At 56.1% G+C, this 17,669-nt stretch overlaps 1 protein-coding gene across 3 annotated transcripts in view; it reads left to right on the top strand.

Annotated features, from left to right (window-relative positions):
- The window catches only part of TRPV4 (transient receptor potential cation channel subfamily V member 4), a 47,420-nt gene that overhangs the window by 8,427 nt on the left and 21,324 nt on the right, over positions 1 to 17,669 (top strand). For all 3 annotated transcript variants that reach the window (XM_073313164.1, XM_073313163.1, XM_073313166.1), the window contains exon 2: positions 14,237 to 14,656. In XM_073313164.1, coding sequence (XP_073169265.1) covers positions 14,277 to 14,656 — 380 coding nt within the window. In that variant the 5' untranslated portion in view covers positions 14,237 to 14,276. The remainder of the gene's footprint in view (positions 1 to 14,236; positions 14,657 to 17,669) is intronic.

The following is a 17,669-nucleotide window of genomic DNA, read 5'->3' as shown; positions in this document are numbered from 1 at the left end:
CTTGCCCCAGCCCCCAAGGCAGGAGTGGGCAAACTATGGCCCTGAGCCTCTCCCCACGCCCCAACCCCCTGCCCCAGCCCTGATCCCCCTCCCGCTCTCCAAACCCCTTGATCCCAGCCCGGAGCACCCTCCTGCACCCCAAACCTCTCAGCCCCACCCCAGAGCCTGCACCCCCAGCCAGAACCTGCATCCCCTCCCGCACCCCCACCCCCACCCCAATTTTGTGAACATTCATGGCCCGCCATACAATTTCTGTTCCCTCAGGCCACAAAGTTTGCTCACCCCTGCCCCAAGGGAAATAGACCCTCTGACCCCACCCAGTGTCCCCTCTGCCAAAAGCCTGTGCAAATAAACAGGCCTCTGAGTGTGACCGAAAGGTCAACAAGCTCCGGGGACTGAGCTGCAGAGCTGACAGCCTCGAGCTGATAGCGCAGGGGCTCTCAAATCGGGCTCCCCACTGTCCTGACATCTGGGGCAGAGAGGGGATTTCAGGTGTGTCCACAACCCGAGCTATAAAGGTCAGAATGTCCCCCCTGCAGGGCACCGGGGAAGGGACTGGAATGCAGAGCAGACTGCAGGGCACAGCTGTGACAGGTGCCCGGCCCAGCGAGTGGGCAGCTGCGGTTCCCAAGTGCCCCTGTGCAGAGGGTATTGTGGCATTCGTCTTTAGAGGTGGCAGGGTCCTGCATCGCTGTGGGGAGGCCCTGTCCGAGGGAGAGGTCATAGAATCATAGAATCATAGAATATCAGGGTTGGAAGGGACCCCTGAAGGTCATCTAGTCCAACCCCCTGCTCGAAGCAGGACCAATTCCCAGTTAAATCATCCCAGCCAGGGCTTTGTCAAGCCTGACCTTAAAAACCTCTAAGGAAGGAGATTCCACCACCTCCCTAGGTAACGCATTCCAGTGTTTCACCACCCTCCTAGTGAAAAAGTTTTTCCTAATATCCAACCTAAACCTCCCCCACTGCAACTTGAGACCATTACTCCTCGTTCTGTCATCTGCTACCATTGAGAACAGTCTAGAGCCATCCTCTTTGGAACCCCCTTTCAGGTAGTTGAAAGCAGCTATCAAATCCCCCCTCATTCTTCTCTTCTGCAGGCTAAACAATCCCAGCTCCCTCAGCCTCTCCTCATAAGTCATGTGTTCTAGACCCCTAATCATTTTTGTTGCCCTTCGCTGGACTCTCTCCAATTTATCCACATCCTTCTTGTAGTGTGGGGCCCAAAACTGGATACAGTACTCCAGATGAGGCCTCACCAATGTCGAATAGAGGGGAACGATCACGTCCCTCGATCTGCTCGCTATGCCCCTACTTATACATCCCAAAATGCCATTGGCCTTCTTGGCAACAAGGGCACACTGCTGACTCATATCCAGCTTCTCGTCCACTGTCACCCCTAGGTCCTTTTCCGCAGAACTGCTGCCTAGCCATTCGGCCCCTAGTCTGTAGCGGTGCATTGGATTCTTCCATCCTAAGTGCAGGACCCTGCACTTATCCTTATTGAACCTCATCAGATTTCTTTTGGCCCAATCCTCCAATTGGTCTAGGTCCTTCTGTATCCTATCCCTCCCCTCCAGCGTATCTACCACTCCTCCCAGTTTAGTATCATCCGCAAATTTGCTGAGAGTGCAATCCACACCATCCTCCAGATCATTTATGAAGATATTGAACAAAACTGGCCCCAGGACCGACCCTTGGGGCACTCCACTTGATACCGGCTGCCAACTAGACATGGAGCCATTGATCACTACCTGTTGAGCCCGACAATCTAGCCAGCTTTCTACCCACCTTATAGTGCATTCATCCAGCCCATACTTCTTTAACTTGCTGACAAGAATACTGTGGGAGACCGTGTCAAAAGCTTTGCTAAAGTCAAGAAACAATACATCCACTGCTTTCCCTTCATCCACAGAACCAGTAATCTCATCATAAAAGGCGATTAGATTAGTCAGGCATGACCTTCCCTTGGTGAATCCATGCTGGCTGTTCCTGATCACTTTCCTCTCATGCAAGTGCATCAGGATTGATTCTTTGAGGACCTGCTCCATGATTTTTCCAGGGACTGAGGTGAGGCTGACTGGCCTGTAGTTCCCAGGATCCTCCTTCTTCCCTTTTTTAAAGATTGGCACTACATTAGCCTTTTTCCAGTCATCCGGGACTTCCCCGGTTCGCCACGAGTTTTCAAAGATAATGGCCAATGGCTCTGCAATCACAGCCGCCAATTCCTTCAGCACTCTCGGATGCAACTCGTCCGGCCCCATGGACTTGTGCACGTCCAGCTTTTCTAAATAGTCCCTAACCACCTCTATCTCCACAGAGGGCTGGCCATCTCTTCCGCATTTTGTGATGCCCAGCGCAGCAGTCTGGGAGCTGACCTTGTTAGTGAAGACAGAGGCAAAAAAAGCATTGAGTACATTAGCTTTTTCCACATCCTCTGTCACTAGGTTGCCTCCCTCATTCAGTAAGGGGCCCACACTTTCCTTGGCTTTCTTCTTGTTGCCAACATACCTGAAGAAACCCTTCTTGTTACTCTTGACATCTCTTGCTAGCTGCAGCTCCAGGTGCGATTTGGCCCTCCTGATATCATTCCTACATGCCCGAGCAATATTTTTATACTCTTCCCTGGTCATATGTCCAACCTTACACTTCTTGTAAGCTTCTTTTTTATGTTTAAGATCCGCTAGGATTTCACCATTAAGCCAAGCTGGTCGCCTGCCATATTTACCGAAGGCAGAGGCCCCCGTCCAGGGGCAGAGGTCGCGGTCTCCAAGGCGGAGGCCCCCGTCCAGGGGGAGAGGTCGGGTCTCCCAGCCGAAGGCGGAGGCCCCTGTCTGGGGGCAGGGGTCGCCGTCTCCCAGTTGAAGGCGGAGGCCCCCGTCCAGGGTCTCCTAGCCAAAGGCTGATGAAAGAGAACCATTTCTGCTATTTGGTCTCCTAACAGCAGCAGTGGTCTATTTTCCAGCATGATACCTGGGCACGTTGACACCATGGCAATCCCAAAGATATTTTACCAGCTTTAACACAAGTTGTGCTGGTGGCTTGACAGACGTGGACAAGTGTCTCACCAGGAACTGGACTAAGACCATCAACTTGCTTCACAGAGCAGCTGGGAAGGAGCTGGAGCGATAACCAAAGGAGCAGAAAGGGGACCAGGAAGTCAGAGCAAGGAACTTGGAGGACTCTGAGGAGATGGAGAACGACTGATGGTGAATACATCCGGTGTGGGCTGGACACCGCCTACACTCAATGCCTGTTATGCCCCGTGGAGCGATGTGTAACAGTGGTGTTCTGCGAAGGTGGGGTGGAAGGGAGGTTTGAATGGCTGCACAAAGTGGAACCCAGATGCTCTGGCGTTAGAGGCTTCGTAGAGTTGATACAGCATCAGGACCTGGGCCAGCCCTTCAAGCACCAGGAGGGGATGTGCCAGGACACAAGCTGGCCCCTCCTAGCTGCTAGCAGAGCGTTCTCAATGGCGGGATCTTGTCTGTGCTTCATATCGATGGGGGCCACATCTCACACTTCTGTAGCACCTTTTGTCCCAGAAGAGCCCAAAGGCCGCTACAAACAGGATCTGACATACAGGAGCTCTGCTGAAAAGGCAGCTGCCTCTGGGATGGAGCACAGCACCTATGCAGCAACATACTACACAACGGCTTGGCCAGGAAGCGAAGGGGAACCCTGTACACACTTGAAACTTCCTGGGGAGCTCAGGGAGCTGGCATGTCATCGCCCAAAGTGGACTTTTGCCAGGATGCTGGGCTTAACGCCCCTCCCTGCTCTTGAAATAAAAGGGCCAGCGGATTCTTAACAGCCGCAAGGGTCAGGACTCATGTGCCATCTGCTGAATCATTAACACACTTCCTGGGTTTTCCAGGGAGGTCTCCCATCCAAGCCCTGGCCAAGCCTGGCTTTGCTTAGGCTGTGAGAGCTGATGAGATCGCTGGCTGAGGTGGCCTGGCGGGAGCTCGTTACTGAAGGGTAGCAGAATAGGGGCCTTTAGCTGGAAAGGGCTTTGGCCGCGGGCTGGAGGCGGCGCTCTCCATGGGGCGGCAGGTGGCCAAGGAGCACAGTGCGGCTCTGTGCGGAGTTCTGACCTCACAGAGGCATCGGCCCAGAGAACACAGGCTCTTGCCTGCCCTGGGCTCAGGCCTGGAGCCGGCCTGGAGCCGACAAGACTGTGCCAAGTGGGCTTTGGTTAAGAAAACAGGATGACCTGCAGGGTGGGGAAATCTGGAAAAAAGACAGATAAACTAAAAGCTCAATGAAATCCAATTCATCCCCTGGCCATCACCTCATCGGGCAGCCCGTCCGCCGCTGGGATTGTTGGGGCTTCTCCACTCAATGGGGCCAGTTATAATCAGCTCACAGTTTCCAAAGCAAACTTCCTCCCGGTGTCCCTAAGAACACCCCCGGATCTTACCAAGCTGCCTGCATTTTCCGTCATGCCTGGCATTGACTCACCTTCTGCACTTCGCTCCGCTCCAGCCATGAAAACAGACCTGTCGGCTTCGCCTTCGTTCCGTCCCATTCTCGTTCTCCTCTGCAAGGAATCGGCCGCATTACTGGGGTGCAAACCCGGGGGGAGCGGATATTGACATTCAAATAAAAAATGGTTGCCACTGAAATCAAGGCCGGTGTTTCCTAAAAAGTTTGTACTGAGACAAGGGCTGGTGGAACTTTTTTTAAACACCCCCCTGCCCCGACTTGTGGGCCTGCCCCACCTGTCTCTGATCTCCTGAGTCCCAGTGACTGTGCCTAGCCTAAACACAGCTGTGCTTGTTTGCCCCACACAGTGAGTCAGAGCCCAGTTTTCCTGGCAGCAAACAGAGAGGCACAGAACCCTTCAAGAATCAACGTGACAATGGGCTTGGCTGGGAAAAGCCAAATTCCTACCTAGTGAGGCTGTTCAGTTGTTTTTCTCCTTTTGGAGATTAGATTAGAGTAAGCAAAAAACAAACTCCCAGCCCATGGAGGGCCGTGTTTCTGAACCGGCCCACATTTCGAGTGCTGTTCCACCAGGTATTCCAATTGCTGAGGTCCTCTTGGGGAATCCTGAACTCAAATGAGTCTGCAGGGGGAATTTTGGTTGGTGGAGTGGAATGATCCCAGCTGGGATTTGACGAGTGTGCTGGGCATCATAGAGGGCCTGGTGTCAATTGAGACTGCCTGCATCCTCTGAAGCACCACATGGGAGCTACAAAGTAATAAATAGCAAGGGGAAGCATGGTCTAATGGTTAAAGCAAAGGACTGGGATTTTGCAGAGCTGGCTTCTCTTCTTGGCTCTGGTTCTAACTCACTGTGTGACCTTGGGCCAATCACTTCATCCCTCTGGGCCCTGAGAGTATGTGTTCACTGGTGGCCAACCCATGTCCGCTGACTCAGGCTCACGGGGATATCTGCAGTGTAGACATCCCAGCTGGCTGGAGCCCAGGCTCTGGGACCCTCAGCCTCTGGCGTCCAAGAACCCAGGCTCCAGCCCAAGCCCCAACATGTACACTGTAACTTTAGAGCGCTGCAAGCCCGAGTCAGCTGACACAGACCAGCCACGGGTGTGTTGTTGCAGTGTAGATGTGCCCTGAGTGTCCATCTGTCGAGTGTAGGGTGACCAGATGTCCTGATTTGATAGGGACAGTCCCAATATTTGGGGCTTTTTCTTATGTAGGTGCCTATTACTCCCCACCCCCTGTCCCAATTTTTCACACTTGCTATCTGGTCACCCTAGTCAAGTGGGGGTGGTGGAATGACATCCACCATTCCCGCGCTTAGCGAGCCTCAGATGAGGAGTGTGACACCAGGGCTGAGCAGTAAAAACCGGGGTCTGATCTGCCGGAATCTCCCTGCAGCTGGACTCAATTCCTGGGCTCGTGCTGACTGCAGCAGGCTTGCAGGAGGTGAAGTGACAATAGAACTGGGCAGGGAGCCTGTAACCCCCACCATTGCTCCAGCCCTGCAGTGCAGAGACGTGCAGCTGCAGTTCCAAGATCTCTGCACTCAGCTCTGGCCCCCCTCCTTATATGACCCAGAACATCAAGTCCAGGGGAACATGCCTGAGTTTGCGGAACAGGGGAAAGCCAAGGGATCTATTGCTGGCAAGGGGGGGCTGTGAATGACCAAAGCAAACGTATAGTCACAATCTGCAGATCCACCCAGTTCCTTTAAATAAATACCCTGTTTGTCACTGAATCTCCTCCCATGTTACTACACAAAGAAGCCAAGAAAAGGGCCAGAGACATAAACGACCAGATTGAAGCTGCCTGTCATTCTGCTCTCGCTTCTGTCCTCCTGCCACTCTGTCATCAGCTTGGGTGGGGTGAGCCGCACATTTACAGCAACGCGGGACCACATCAGACGCAACAAACTGTGCCCGGCGGTCTCCTCCACACGCCCGGCACAGAGGGGCACTCCTGATCTGTTTCCAGCCTGCCTTGGCTCCCTCAAGGCAGTGCGGAATCAGTAGCTCTCCAGCCTGCTCGGGACTTGGCTCTGTGGGATCGGCCCCTCCCAAGTCAGGAGGTTCATGTTTAGAAGAGAGAGAAACCGATGTCATCGTAATAAATATTTATAAGGTGCCTCCTGCCCAAGGCTTTCTGGACCTCACTCACTTCAGTCAATAAAATCTACAATAAAAGCTTTCTCGTACTGAACAGAAACGTCTGCCTGAGCTATTACTGGTTTGAGATGCTCGTGCCAGTCCATGCCAAACTGACTTGAGCTTCCTGCCAATTCTGATGGAGTTGAGTGGCTGCGGTCAGTGGGCCCAGTGCATTTGACTGCCTGGAATCACCATTCCATGTTCTGCTTGGTCTTGGGCAGGGAGATGGGTCTCCGGGTGAGACTCCCCTGGCAGATTTTTGGCTGCCAGGCTTCACTCTCTCTTTGGCAGAGAGCTTTGCTTGCTCGCTGTCGGCCTGTGTCAGTTAGGGGCTAGGCCCTTAGAGTGACTGTAACCCAGCTCTAAGCTGTACTCTGGACACTCTTTGAAATTCCTGATTGTTTGTAATGAACTCCTGCCCTTCTACCAGCATGGTGCCTTCTGCCTGCCTTATGCACCCCAGCCTGGCTGCATGCTCCTCTCCCTGCTTCCAGTCCCCCTTCCTTCTCCCGATCCTTCAGCTGTCAGATCCATCCCCTCTCCGACACATCCACTGCATTTCACTCCAAAGCCAGCAGCACTCATCCTCCTACAACAGCACTCCCAACCGAGCCCCAGGCAGGCCCTCTGCGTGGAGCCCCTGTCCTATTACCCCACCCACTCCCTTGGTTTTCTTCACAATGGTGTTTATTAAGAGCCTGGCCCTCCAAGTGCTTCTCACTGGTCATAGCACTTGCTGCCCTGAGTCTTGCCCAGCAGAGTGCCCCGCGCCTGGCACACGCAGCCAGCACTGCTGGCTAGCGGGCCAGGGGACGTCACTCACTGGAAGCCAACACTGGTGCGAGGATGGGACATGCCGGATGTGGATGGTTTGTTTTGAATCGTGCCACCCTGCCGCTCCTGTGTGACTCTGGCCAGGCACAGCCCAGCCACAGAGGAATCTTCAGTCTCGTGTTTGCCTCTGCTCTGCTGCTTCTGGCAAGGTCATTGCCATGGAAGGACCTAGCCCCCGCGGCATCCCGCTGCCCCGGTTTTTGGTTTTTCCCGTTGCACCAGCTTGTCCTGTTGCACCTGCTTCTCCCATCGCAGCAGCTTCCTCGTGGAAAGTTTCCTGACTTTCAGTGCTGGAGAGGCCTCTGTGTACCCGACCCCAGGATGTACATCACAATGTGATCTATTCTCCCCTGTGGTGGGTGAAGCTGTGATGCCCCTATATTAATGGGGTGTACGGTGGGGGGCAAGATACAAATGGCATGATTAAATAACAAAGGACTGTAAAGCAAAGGCTGCCTGGGCATCCCTGAGCCTCCTCCCACTGTGTGTGAGAAGAAAGAGGAAACGGAGAAAGGCAATGTGGGGTCAGTGCAGCGGAACCGGTTTGTTGAATCTCACACTGAGCCCTGAGCACTGAGGTTGCTGGCCCTGGTATGCAGCGCCCAGATCACTATCTCCTTCCTGTGCCCCAGGGCGTTTTGGAAGGGCTGAGACCTGCAGCCACTGAATCACTCAGGTCGGGTGCGGCGGCAGGTTCACATCGCAGGGGCACTGATAATCAGACCTCGGGTGTTCAGGGGCCAAGTAAGGGATCAGCATTACCCAAAAGAGCCACACTCATGGGAATTCATTACTCTAGTGCTGTAGATTCATAGTTACACAGCATGACGGGCAAATATTTAGTTTATATCTATATATTCTCACAGTAAATAAGTTAATAACTTAATTGTTTAATTTTTAAAAGCATCCTGATTGGCTAATAGCTTAGGTTGGTTAATAATTAAATCACCCAGTGTTTTATCACTCCTGCAAAGAGCCACAGGAGACACATCAATGAACCGTGGGCGTCTCTCGCTCCCTCGTCTGAGCATCGCTGTGTTGGGGTGTCATGGAGAGGCCTGGCACCGCTGTGTCTGGCATCAGGACATGGTGTCGGCCATGTTGGGATGAAATTGCTGAGGGGGGCGTGCTGCGAAGTGTCACTTAGAGTCTGTTAGTAGCTGGGGTCCCACCGATGTGGCTCGTGGGGTCTGGAATTGCCCTGACAGTACTGGGAAGATCCCAGGGATGTTGGGTTGGGTGGCATCCCTCAGGCTGCATGGCCTGGCACCCAAACAGGGGTGAGCAGGGGGGCAGCCGCCGTTCACGGGAGCACACGAGACTTTCACAAGCTCCCGATAGACTGAAGAGCCATTGGCTTGCAAATATCTGGTGCCATGGTTCATAAAACCAAGGGGTCATGGCTGGGTGTCTGGAGCCAGGGATCTGCCTCGCCTCTTCCAGTCAGGCCAGGCTTTGAGGAGCCAAAAATGAGCAAAAGAGCAGAAGGACATAGAGTCCCCCCCATCCCCCCAAATGCCATCCTGCCCTGAGATGGTGGGGAGGGCTTGTTCCCAGCTAACACTTAGCCATCAAGACACCAGTGCTTTAAACTAGGATCCATCCCACATAAATGTGTGAAAGGCTCTTTCAGGAGCCCCGGGGAGGAGGAGGTGAATGTGGTGGGCACGCTCGCTGGGAACATGGCCCGCATGTGGCAGCCTGCAGAGACCCTGCCCAGTTCACCGAGGGCTTGAGCCTTTTCCCAAGTATATCCACGGGGAAACTCCCATTGGTTCCCCAGCAGCAGGAGTGGGCCATAAAGACAAACAGCTTCCCAGGGCCACCCCTCCCCTCCAGAGCACTTCTCTGGATCCCTTCCCCATGGTTCTTAGATCCCCTTTGAACAAGCTGTTTGGATGAAAGACACTGAGAACAACCGCACAACTGCCTTGCCAGGGAGGGAGCCCCTGGCCCTGGGCTCCTTTAAGGAGTGGGGCAGGGAGCTAGTGGCCTGGGACTGACGCTGACAAGGGCTGGGCAGCCCTGGGGAATGGAATCCTCCCTCTGCCTGGGGACCAGGTAGGATCCAGGCAGCAGCCAGGGTGCCACCCCCGCAGGCCCCTGCTGGAGGGATGCTCAGGAGATTAGTCTGCCTGGAACATGCAGCCGTAAAATCTGCCATGGAATTTTACTGTGTGTTTAAATTAACCCTTGGAGTGCTGGCAGTTTCCGGACTGCTGCCGGCTGAGCACTGTGGGAGCCTGTGACTGTAGGTATTCATAGTGAAAGCCCGGCATGGCCTCTAGACCCTGAGCACTTGGGCTACTGCTTTCTGCCCTAGGTCTCTGCCTGGTGTTTACACTTGGCCAGGGCGGGGCAGCTCTGCCTAGACCCCTAGGGCTGCTTTCTTGCATCCGTTGCCCATGGTTGTTGCTGGGCTGGAGAATAGGTCCCTTTGACTGGTGGCTGGCGGGGCCCATGGTTATTGGCTTTGCCCTGGGCTGGAGGTTTGTCTGAAGAGGTGACAGCTGTTTGGGCTTTGCCCAGCGGGGTTTTGGGTTTTTTGTACTTTTTGTATGACACCAGAGATGCTCTGGCTGGGATTTTCAAAGGCGCCCAGGGAAGTTAGGCACCTCCAGTAAATGATCTCCAGTAAATGTCAGGGAGAGTTGGGTGCCTAGCACCCACTGGTTCCTTTGAAAATCTGCCCCATTGTCAATAACCTGAATACCGCTCAGTCTACAGAGGGCCCTGCGTTCACCAAAGGGTCAATGCTGTGACTGAGCTGTGTTAGCAGACGTATGTGTGTGGAATTTGTCAGGCAGGAAGTTTGTGTGATGCCCTTACACCAAAGGGAATCAGGGAGCGATTAGCTTGATGACCAAAGCTAACTTTACTCTTTATCTCCTGGGGCTTTAGACCCTCTGTGCTGACTGCTGCCTTTCCAGCCAGGAGGGAGGCATTGTGCATTGGCCTCTGTCTTGTATTGGGGAAGCAGTGTGGTCTAGTGGCTAGCACAGTGGACTGGGGCTTGGGAGAGTTGGGTTCTAGTCCCAGTTCTACCACTGGCCTGCTGGGGTAAATTGCTGTCCTTCTCTGTGCCTTAGTTTCTCAATCTGCAAAGCAGGGCTAATGATCGTGACCGCCTTTGTAAAGCTCTTTGAGATCTATGGATGAGACGCACGAGATAAGAGCTATGTATTCTTCTTCTTCTTCAGTGGAAGCTGGAGAGCTGTCCTCTTAGGCAGTGTCTAGGCTGGACTCTCCCATCATCACAGTGGTGTGGACTAGGGCGGACACATTGGTATGTCCGTGTCTGTGGTATTTGACCCTGCTCAGAGCAGGTCTAGCTGACCTGCAGGTTAAATCATGGGTGACCCACCTGTGCCCTGGCTGCTCTAGTGCCCCTACTGCTTGGAACCACCCCGGGAGCTGCGCCAGTGGGAAACCTCCCGAAAGAGGCTAGTGTAAATGTGCCTCGGAGGAGAATCTGGTGTAAAGGTCCTGGTGCCGTCACTGGGAGGGCTGAGTCACCATGGTGATAAACCTGGGGAAACGTCAGCGAAAGGAAACCAAATCTGAAGATGGGACAAAGACACGGGTGAGCGGGGAGGGGGACATAGGGCAGCCAGAGACAGTCATTTAGAGGTCAGCTCAGGGGCTTGGGAGCTCTGACTTCTATCTCTGACTCTGTCCCCTAGCTGTGGGGACGGGTGACCTTGGGCATTGGTTCCCCATTGGAATAGTTGTGACCAGGCTCCGGGGGCGCTGCGGTGTGAGGACGCATTGTTCATCCACGTGTGTAAAGCGCCAAATGCCTTCATGGCTCTAGCTAGCGTTCGGAAGTGCTGAGAGACCCTCCGGAGGTTGGGGCTTTGAGTCTGCTTGGGATCAGCCCTTCTGCTTGGGATCAGCTCTGCAGAGGTGGGCTGGAGACCCCATGTTCCTCGGCCAGCTGGGGGACCCTGAGCCTTTCCCGTGGGGTTTGGCACACCTCTCGCGCACCCGTCCAGCATAGGAAGAGCAGGGGTAGCACAGGAAGGGGAAGAGTGGGGCAGCGAACTACTTGGGACTTCCCCAACACTTCGGGCTTGGCTCGTTTGCCCCTGCTTTGGGAATCCAGAGTGGTTCTGCCCAGGGTGTCTCTGGGTGAGAGGGTGGGATGCAGGGAACAGAGGTTGGACACTGGACTGGAAGCCAGGACACCTGGGTTCTAATCTTGGCTCCCTAGGTGACCTTGGACCAGGCACATCCCCTCTCTGGGCCTCAGTTTCCCCCCTGTTTAAAGGGGATAATGACAACCTCCACTTTGTAAAGTGTTCCCATAGGAATGAAAAGCCCCTCTCTACAAGCCAGGTTTCTCCAGCTCCGCAAGGCCTGCTTAGCACTTCACACCTGGCTGGGGGCCTGCAAAGCCCAAGATCCCAGTGTAGCGACAGACTAACTGCATGGAGGGGAAGCTGCACAATATGGACGAGCCCCACAAAGGCAAATGCCAACGCTGGGTTGCTCCTTGGAGTCAGGACCTCCCTCAAGCAGGAGATGAGCTGGGTGGTGTGGAAGGAGGAGAGGGGGTGGCTGACCCAGAGAGAGGAGCAGGAGGAGATGGGGGTGGGTACGGAGCTGGGCAAGGCCTTCAAAGTGAAGAGGAGACTCTGAGCGAGTGGATGAAGCTAGGTAAGGTGGGACAAATGGTGCTCCAGGCTGGTGACTCTCTGGCTCTCTTCTCCTTGCTGTTTCCTTCCTCCCCATCCCACCTCCCCTGGCCACGCGGGACAGGTATGCTGCCCCAGCCCGGCAGGCAGCGGGGATGCCTCAGTCGCTCAGTGCTGGGATAATTCCGATACCGAGTGGGGAGACGCTGAATTTCCGATGACACGGCACCAGGATTGCTGTGCCATTGAAACCTGTTGGCTCTCTAGTAATGACATGCTACATAATTAGAAGCATGTTATCCAGCAGACATTCCAGTCCCAGGCCTGGAGAGCAAAGCCCCACATTAGGGCTTGTTATACAAAGCTGCAACCAAGTAGAAAATGACATGTTTCCAGGCTGCTTTTTCTGTCCTCCCAGAGCTGCCGGGGCCTGTCAACAACAGCACAGACACCAGCACCTTGGCTCCCGTAGCTGGCTGTGGCTTAGAACTTGCTGCCTGCTGGTCATTTCTTTTGCAAACTTTCCTGTGCACCAGAATAAATCAGGGACGTGGATTTGAATTCCAGCTGCAGGGCAATCAACACGCAGGTCCCTCCCCTGCCACGGAGCCCTCATTTGGATCTCCTCCCCCATCCCATTGCAAGCCTCCATCTCAGGGTCTGATTGAAACAGATGCCCTGTTGCCCCTCAGTTGTGTCACCATTTCCACCTGTGCAGTGCGAGTGTGAAACACTAGGGGGCAGCATCTCACCCTGCTCTGCTCTGGTGTAACTGACTGCACGCAGGAGGGGCAGAGTGACAGTGAATTGGGCCCAGGAAGCCTGGTCCTCCCCTTACCTACACCTGGGAAAACTGGGAAGTCAGCGGAGCAGCCCGGGTGTGAAACCAGCATGAGACTGGAATCGGGCCCTTAGCATTCACACGCATGCCAGCCTTCTGCTGAGCCCGCTGTGTGGGGGAGGGGGGTTGGGGTGGCTGGTCGGTATTTATAGGGCTGGAGAAAGAAGAGCCTGTTCTCTCCCCTGCGCTGGGCTGTGCCCAGCAAAACCACATCTGGGCAAGGCAGGGCCTGCGGCGGGGCTCGCCCTCTCTCATTACAGCAGCTCTTTGAAACGCGAAGCCCGCAGCCGATTGGATCCCATGCAGATCTGCAGATATAAGGGGACCCGGCTGGTGCAGGCTTGCTAGCTGCCCGCCCGGCTGGCCCTGCATCCCGGGGGCCCTGGCCGCGAGTGCAGGGGAAGCGCGTTTACTGAATGTGCGGGAGAAGTGAGACGCGGGCAGACTGTGATCTCCCCGAGCATGGAAGGACTGAACCCCGGTGCAGGGAGTCCTCCCACTAGGAGCAGTGGGGTGGGGACTGGGAGCTGGCTAGGAACAATCCCTCCTGCCAGCGAGCCCCAGGAAGCTGTTGCAAGATCCCAGCAGGCAAAGGTGTGAGGGGAGCAGGGGCCCTGCAATCTGACGTGTGCTGCTCACCCTGTCTGCCGGGTTATTCTGTTTTAAGAGGGGTTGAATCCATTTGATCCACCCCCGTCCCCAGGGAGATCGCGGTCCTCTTCGGGGCCGTGTAAGGGGGTGTCTACACCGCAAAGGGGGGTGAGCGTACCTGTGTTAGCATTACTCTAGCTAGCACTGGTAACAATAGCAGAGCAGACCTGGTGGCAAGGGCTTCAGCGTAGGCAGGCAGCCCATGGGTTCTGTGGCCGGCTTGTCCTGGAGCCACTAGCCCACGCCGCCATCTTCGTGCTCCTGTTGTGATCCGTGCTGGCTAGTTCCGGGGTGCTCCTACCTGCAGGGCAATCCCCCTCTTCCCTTGCAGCGTAGCGGGATCCCTAATCCACCCTTTGGCTTTCTGCCCGGGCACATGGACAGTCCCCACTCTGGCCTTGCCCCTTCCTTTCCCTCTGACGCAGAGCTGCTGCTCTTCAGGGCGCTCTGGCGCTTCGGGCCAAGCTGTGCCCCACAGCCGGGGGGCCCGGGATTCCCGCCCCCGCAGCGGATGGAGCTGAGCGAGGCGGAGGAGGGTCCGGCCTAGCTTGGTGCATCTCTGGTGCTGATGCCTGGCTGGGAGGGTTTGTTGCGTAGGGCGTCTCTCTCAACCTGCATACACCCCCCTTCCCACCCCATGTCACTTCTCACGCTCTCACCCACCCCTTCTCTTCCAGGCACGCAGGGAGGGGTCGGGGCCCTTCCAAAGTGGGCGGCATGGCAGACTCCGACGATCCCCCCCGGCTCCTCATCGGGGAGGCCGGCGAGGCCCAAGGTGAAGAGGGCTCCCCTCAGAATGACGCTTTCCCCCTCTCGTCTCTGGCCAACCTGTTTGAGAACGAGGATAGCCCCTGCCCCACTGAGGCGGCCCAGCTCCCCCCCGGATCGGGGGACAGCAAGCAGCAAAACCTGCGTATGAAATTCCACGGGGCCTTCAAAAAGGGCGTGCCCAACCCCAGGGACCTGCTGGAGTCCACCATCTACGAGTCCTCTGTCGTCCCAGGGCCCAAGAAAGCCCCCATGGACTCGCTTTTCGATTACGGCACCTACCGCCAGCACCCCAGCGAGAACAAGCGCCGGCGGAAGAAGATCAGGGAGTGAGTATGGCACCCCGTCCCCTACGGGCAGCATGTCTGCTTAGGCTGGCACCTCTCCGTGCCAGGGGCTCTGTGGGGCATCCAGCCACGAGATGCCAGCCAGGGTCAGGGGAGAGCTGGCTGGGGAAAGGAGAGAAGGAGGGCGGAACTGTGAATTGCTGTTTCAATTTTAAATGGTTTTATCTGCCCTGGGAGCATTTTGCGAGCAAATGTCCAACATTTTTCCATTTATTTTTCAAATTTCAGAATCTCCAAATGCAACATTTACTCAAAGTTTTGAAAAATATCAGCAGGCTCTAGCTTGGGGCATTTGCCTTTCGCAGCCTCACAATCCAGCGTCTCTCTGGGCCAATCCAATTTTTGAGCCTTTTCGCTCCTGATGTTTTGTTGCTGTTCAAGAAGTGCTGGAGAGAGCTTTGGGCCCCTGTTTCTATTATTTGTGGTGCTCAGGTGCCCTACCGAGCCATGTTTATTTTATTTTAATGCTACTTTTTACAAAAAATCCACATTTTTGTTGCAAATATTTGCCGCGGATTCGAACCTTCTTTGAGCTGTTTGCTGTGAAAGCTATTTATCTGAGCTGCTAGGACGGCAGGAAGCAAACACACTAAGAGAGCGGGACATGGAGAGGCAGGATGGGGTTGCTACCTTTGATATCACAGTCCCAGAGCTCAGCAAGGGCATTTCTGCCAACCTGGGAATTTCTCACAGGTGTCAGCTAGTAACAGTCATGAGTATGTACAGCACCGGGCAGCTGCATGTGTGTAGCAGGCTCTGCAGTGCTTATGTTGAATGTGCTCGCTTAACGCCACCTGCTTGCGTCTGGTTGAACGTTTTCCACGGTCACTTACAAAGAAGAGGGGCACTGGGGTTACAGGGATGCTAAAGGAGCCTTGCTGGGAGCTGGACAATAGCCAGGCCCCTCCAACCTGGCGCAAAGCAAACCTCTGCCCCAGGAGGGAAATGTAGCTGGGGCAGGCTGCAGAGCGAAGGGGCTCCCCAGGGGCAGAAGGTAGCAGTGAGTTGGGCAGACCGCTCAGAAGGTGGTAAGGCTCTTGTAGCGGGACTGGGAAGCTCCAAAGCCCAAGGGACGATCAGAGGCAGGGGGATTTCCCCTCCCCTGTGTCCCAGGCAGGAGGAGTAGCTGGGATGCCCTTGGGTGCCCGTCAGTGCACTGCCTTTACCAGCCCGTGGTGCTCCCTCCCCAGGTGGGAGGTGCTCCGGGTGCTCCAGGCTGGTGTTAGGATGCACCTGCCTGACTTGTCCCTGAAGTAAGGAAGAGATGAGCCCTGATACCGGGGGGCGGAACCCCAGCGCCGAGACCAAAACGGGCTGGAGCCGTGTTCTGGAACGGACCTTGAACCCCGGCGCAGGCCGGCAGAGGTCACGCAGAGCTAGATCTGGGGGCTGCGAGCGAGCAGCGGGACGGGGGGTGGTCAGCAGGAGCAGGGAGCAGGGCTGTGTGGAACCGTCCCCTGAGCGAGCTACGTTGGAGGGCAGGGCGGGCAGCCTGGCCTGGGAGGTACTGGCACTCGCCAGGGCTGCTGGCTGCCAATTCCCCTCTCGCGCGCTGCCCTGAAAGAGGGCTCTGTGCTGGGCTGTCTCACCTCTGCCTTGTGCAGCCTGCCTTTCCTCGCTGGGAGTGGCAAGCCGGGCTCCGGCATGAATGGGCTTTTCAGGAGTGCTCCCTGCCCCCTCCCTGCCAGGCTGGGCCAGAAAATGATCCCGGGGGACATGGAGGCCCGGCCCGCCCCGCCCCAGAACAGGCAGTGGGGGACAATGCACCGGTCTGTCCTGGAGAAACTCCCCGTGCTGTGGGGCTGGCCACGCCATAGGCTGGAGAGACTCCGGCTCCGCTCCCCGGGGCTCCCAGCAAGAGCTGCTCCCTGGGGTCGTTCAGACAGCACATGACACAGCTCCTCCCCTGCTGGCATCCTGCACTCCCCTGTCCTTCCCAGGGTGATGACCACACAGGAGACCTCAGGTGCTGAGGACTGACAGGGACCCAGGACTGCTTAGAGCAAAGGGGCTGGGGGGCAGGACCCAGGGTTCTGGTCCCTGCTCTGGGAGGCAGTGTGTCCTGATGCCCAGGCTGTCAGAATGCCACCCTGGGGTGGCCTAGGGCCAAACCCACACCTCTGGGTCTCACTGTCCCCACATGGCCTGTAGCAAAGGGATGACAACACTCTCGCTCGTGCGTGTGTGTGTGTGTCAGATCCTAGGGTAAAAGGGGCTAGGAGTTGGGGGGCATTGCCCAGGCCAGAGAACAGGTGAATCCGGGAAGCAGGGGAAGGCAGGGATCGGAGGGGAAGAGACGCTTCCAGCAGGTTTCGTAGGCACTGTTGGTGGCTGGAGAGCTGTCATTGCGCACGGTGCTGTACGAAGCACAGAGGCCGACGCCGCTCTTCCAGATGCTGAGAACGAATTGCCCCCGGCTTCTCTCCCCCACGCTGGTTCCTTTATACGTGTGGGGTGGGGCAGGATCCCGGACCACCTGTAGCAGCCGTGGTCCTGAGCCCCCGCAGCAGCCACATGCGTGCGGAGCAGCGATTGGGGCTGTTGCTGTAGGACAGGGGTGTGTGCCTGGACGACCCTGTGACACAGTCACCTGCCTTGGATGGTGCTGAGGGTCTCGCCCTCCCCCGCCTGCTGGGATCACTTCCATTCCCAAGGGCTGGGGGGCCACGGCAGAGACCAGCGCTCGGAGGGGAGTGTGCGTTCATGTTGCCCCCACGGGCACAGTGTGGCACCATGCCACTGAGCCACGGGAGGAGCCCCCGGCCTGTATTGACTGTTTCCCCACCCCACCCCCCCGAGGTCTAACTGCCCCCCACCCGCTCTGCAGGGATATTAGCTACAACTGAAATCGGACCGGCAGGTCTAAAGGCCCCATCCTGCCCCCCCTGGAGTTTGGCCTCTGACTTCCATAGGGGCAGGACCAAAAGCTTGTGGACGTTCTCCGGTAGGGCCTGGCCTGAGTGGGGTCTGTGCACCCAGGCTAGCTGCCAAATGA

Source organism: Lepidochelys kempii, chromosome 15 (assembly GCF_965140265.1).
Source record: "Lepidochelys kempii isolate rLepKem1 chromosome 15, rLepKem1.hap2, whole genome shotgun sequence".
Taxonomy (NCBI): domain Eukaryota; kingdom Metazoa; phylum Chordata; order Testudines; family Cheloniidae; genus Lepidochelys; species Lepidochelys kempii.
Note: the sequence above shows the minus strand (reverse complement) of the source record. Positions and strands in the feature narration are given on the sequence as shown.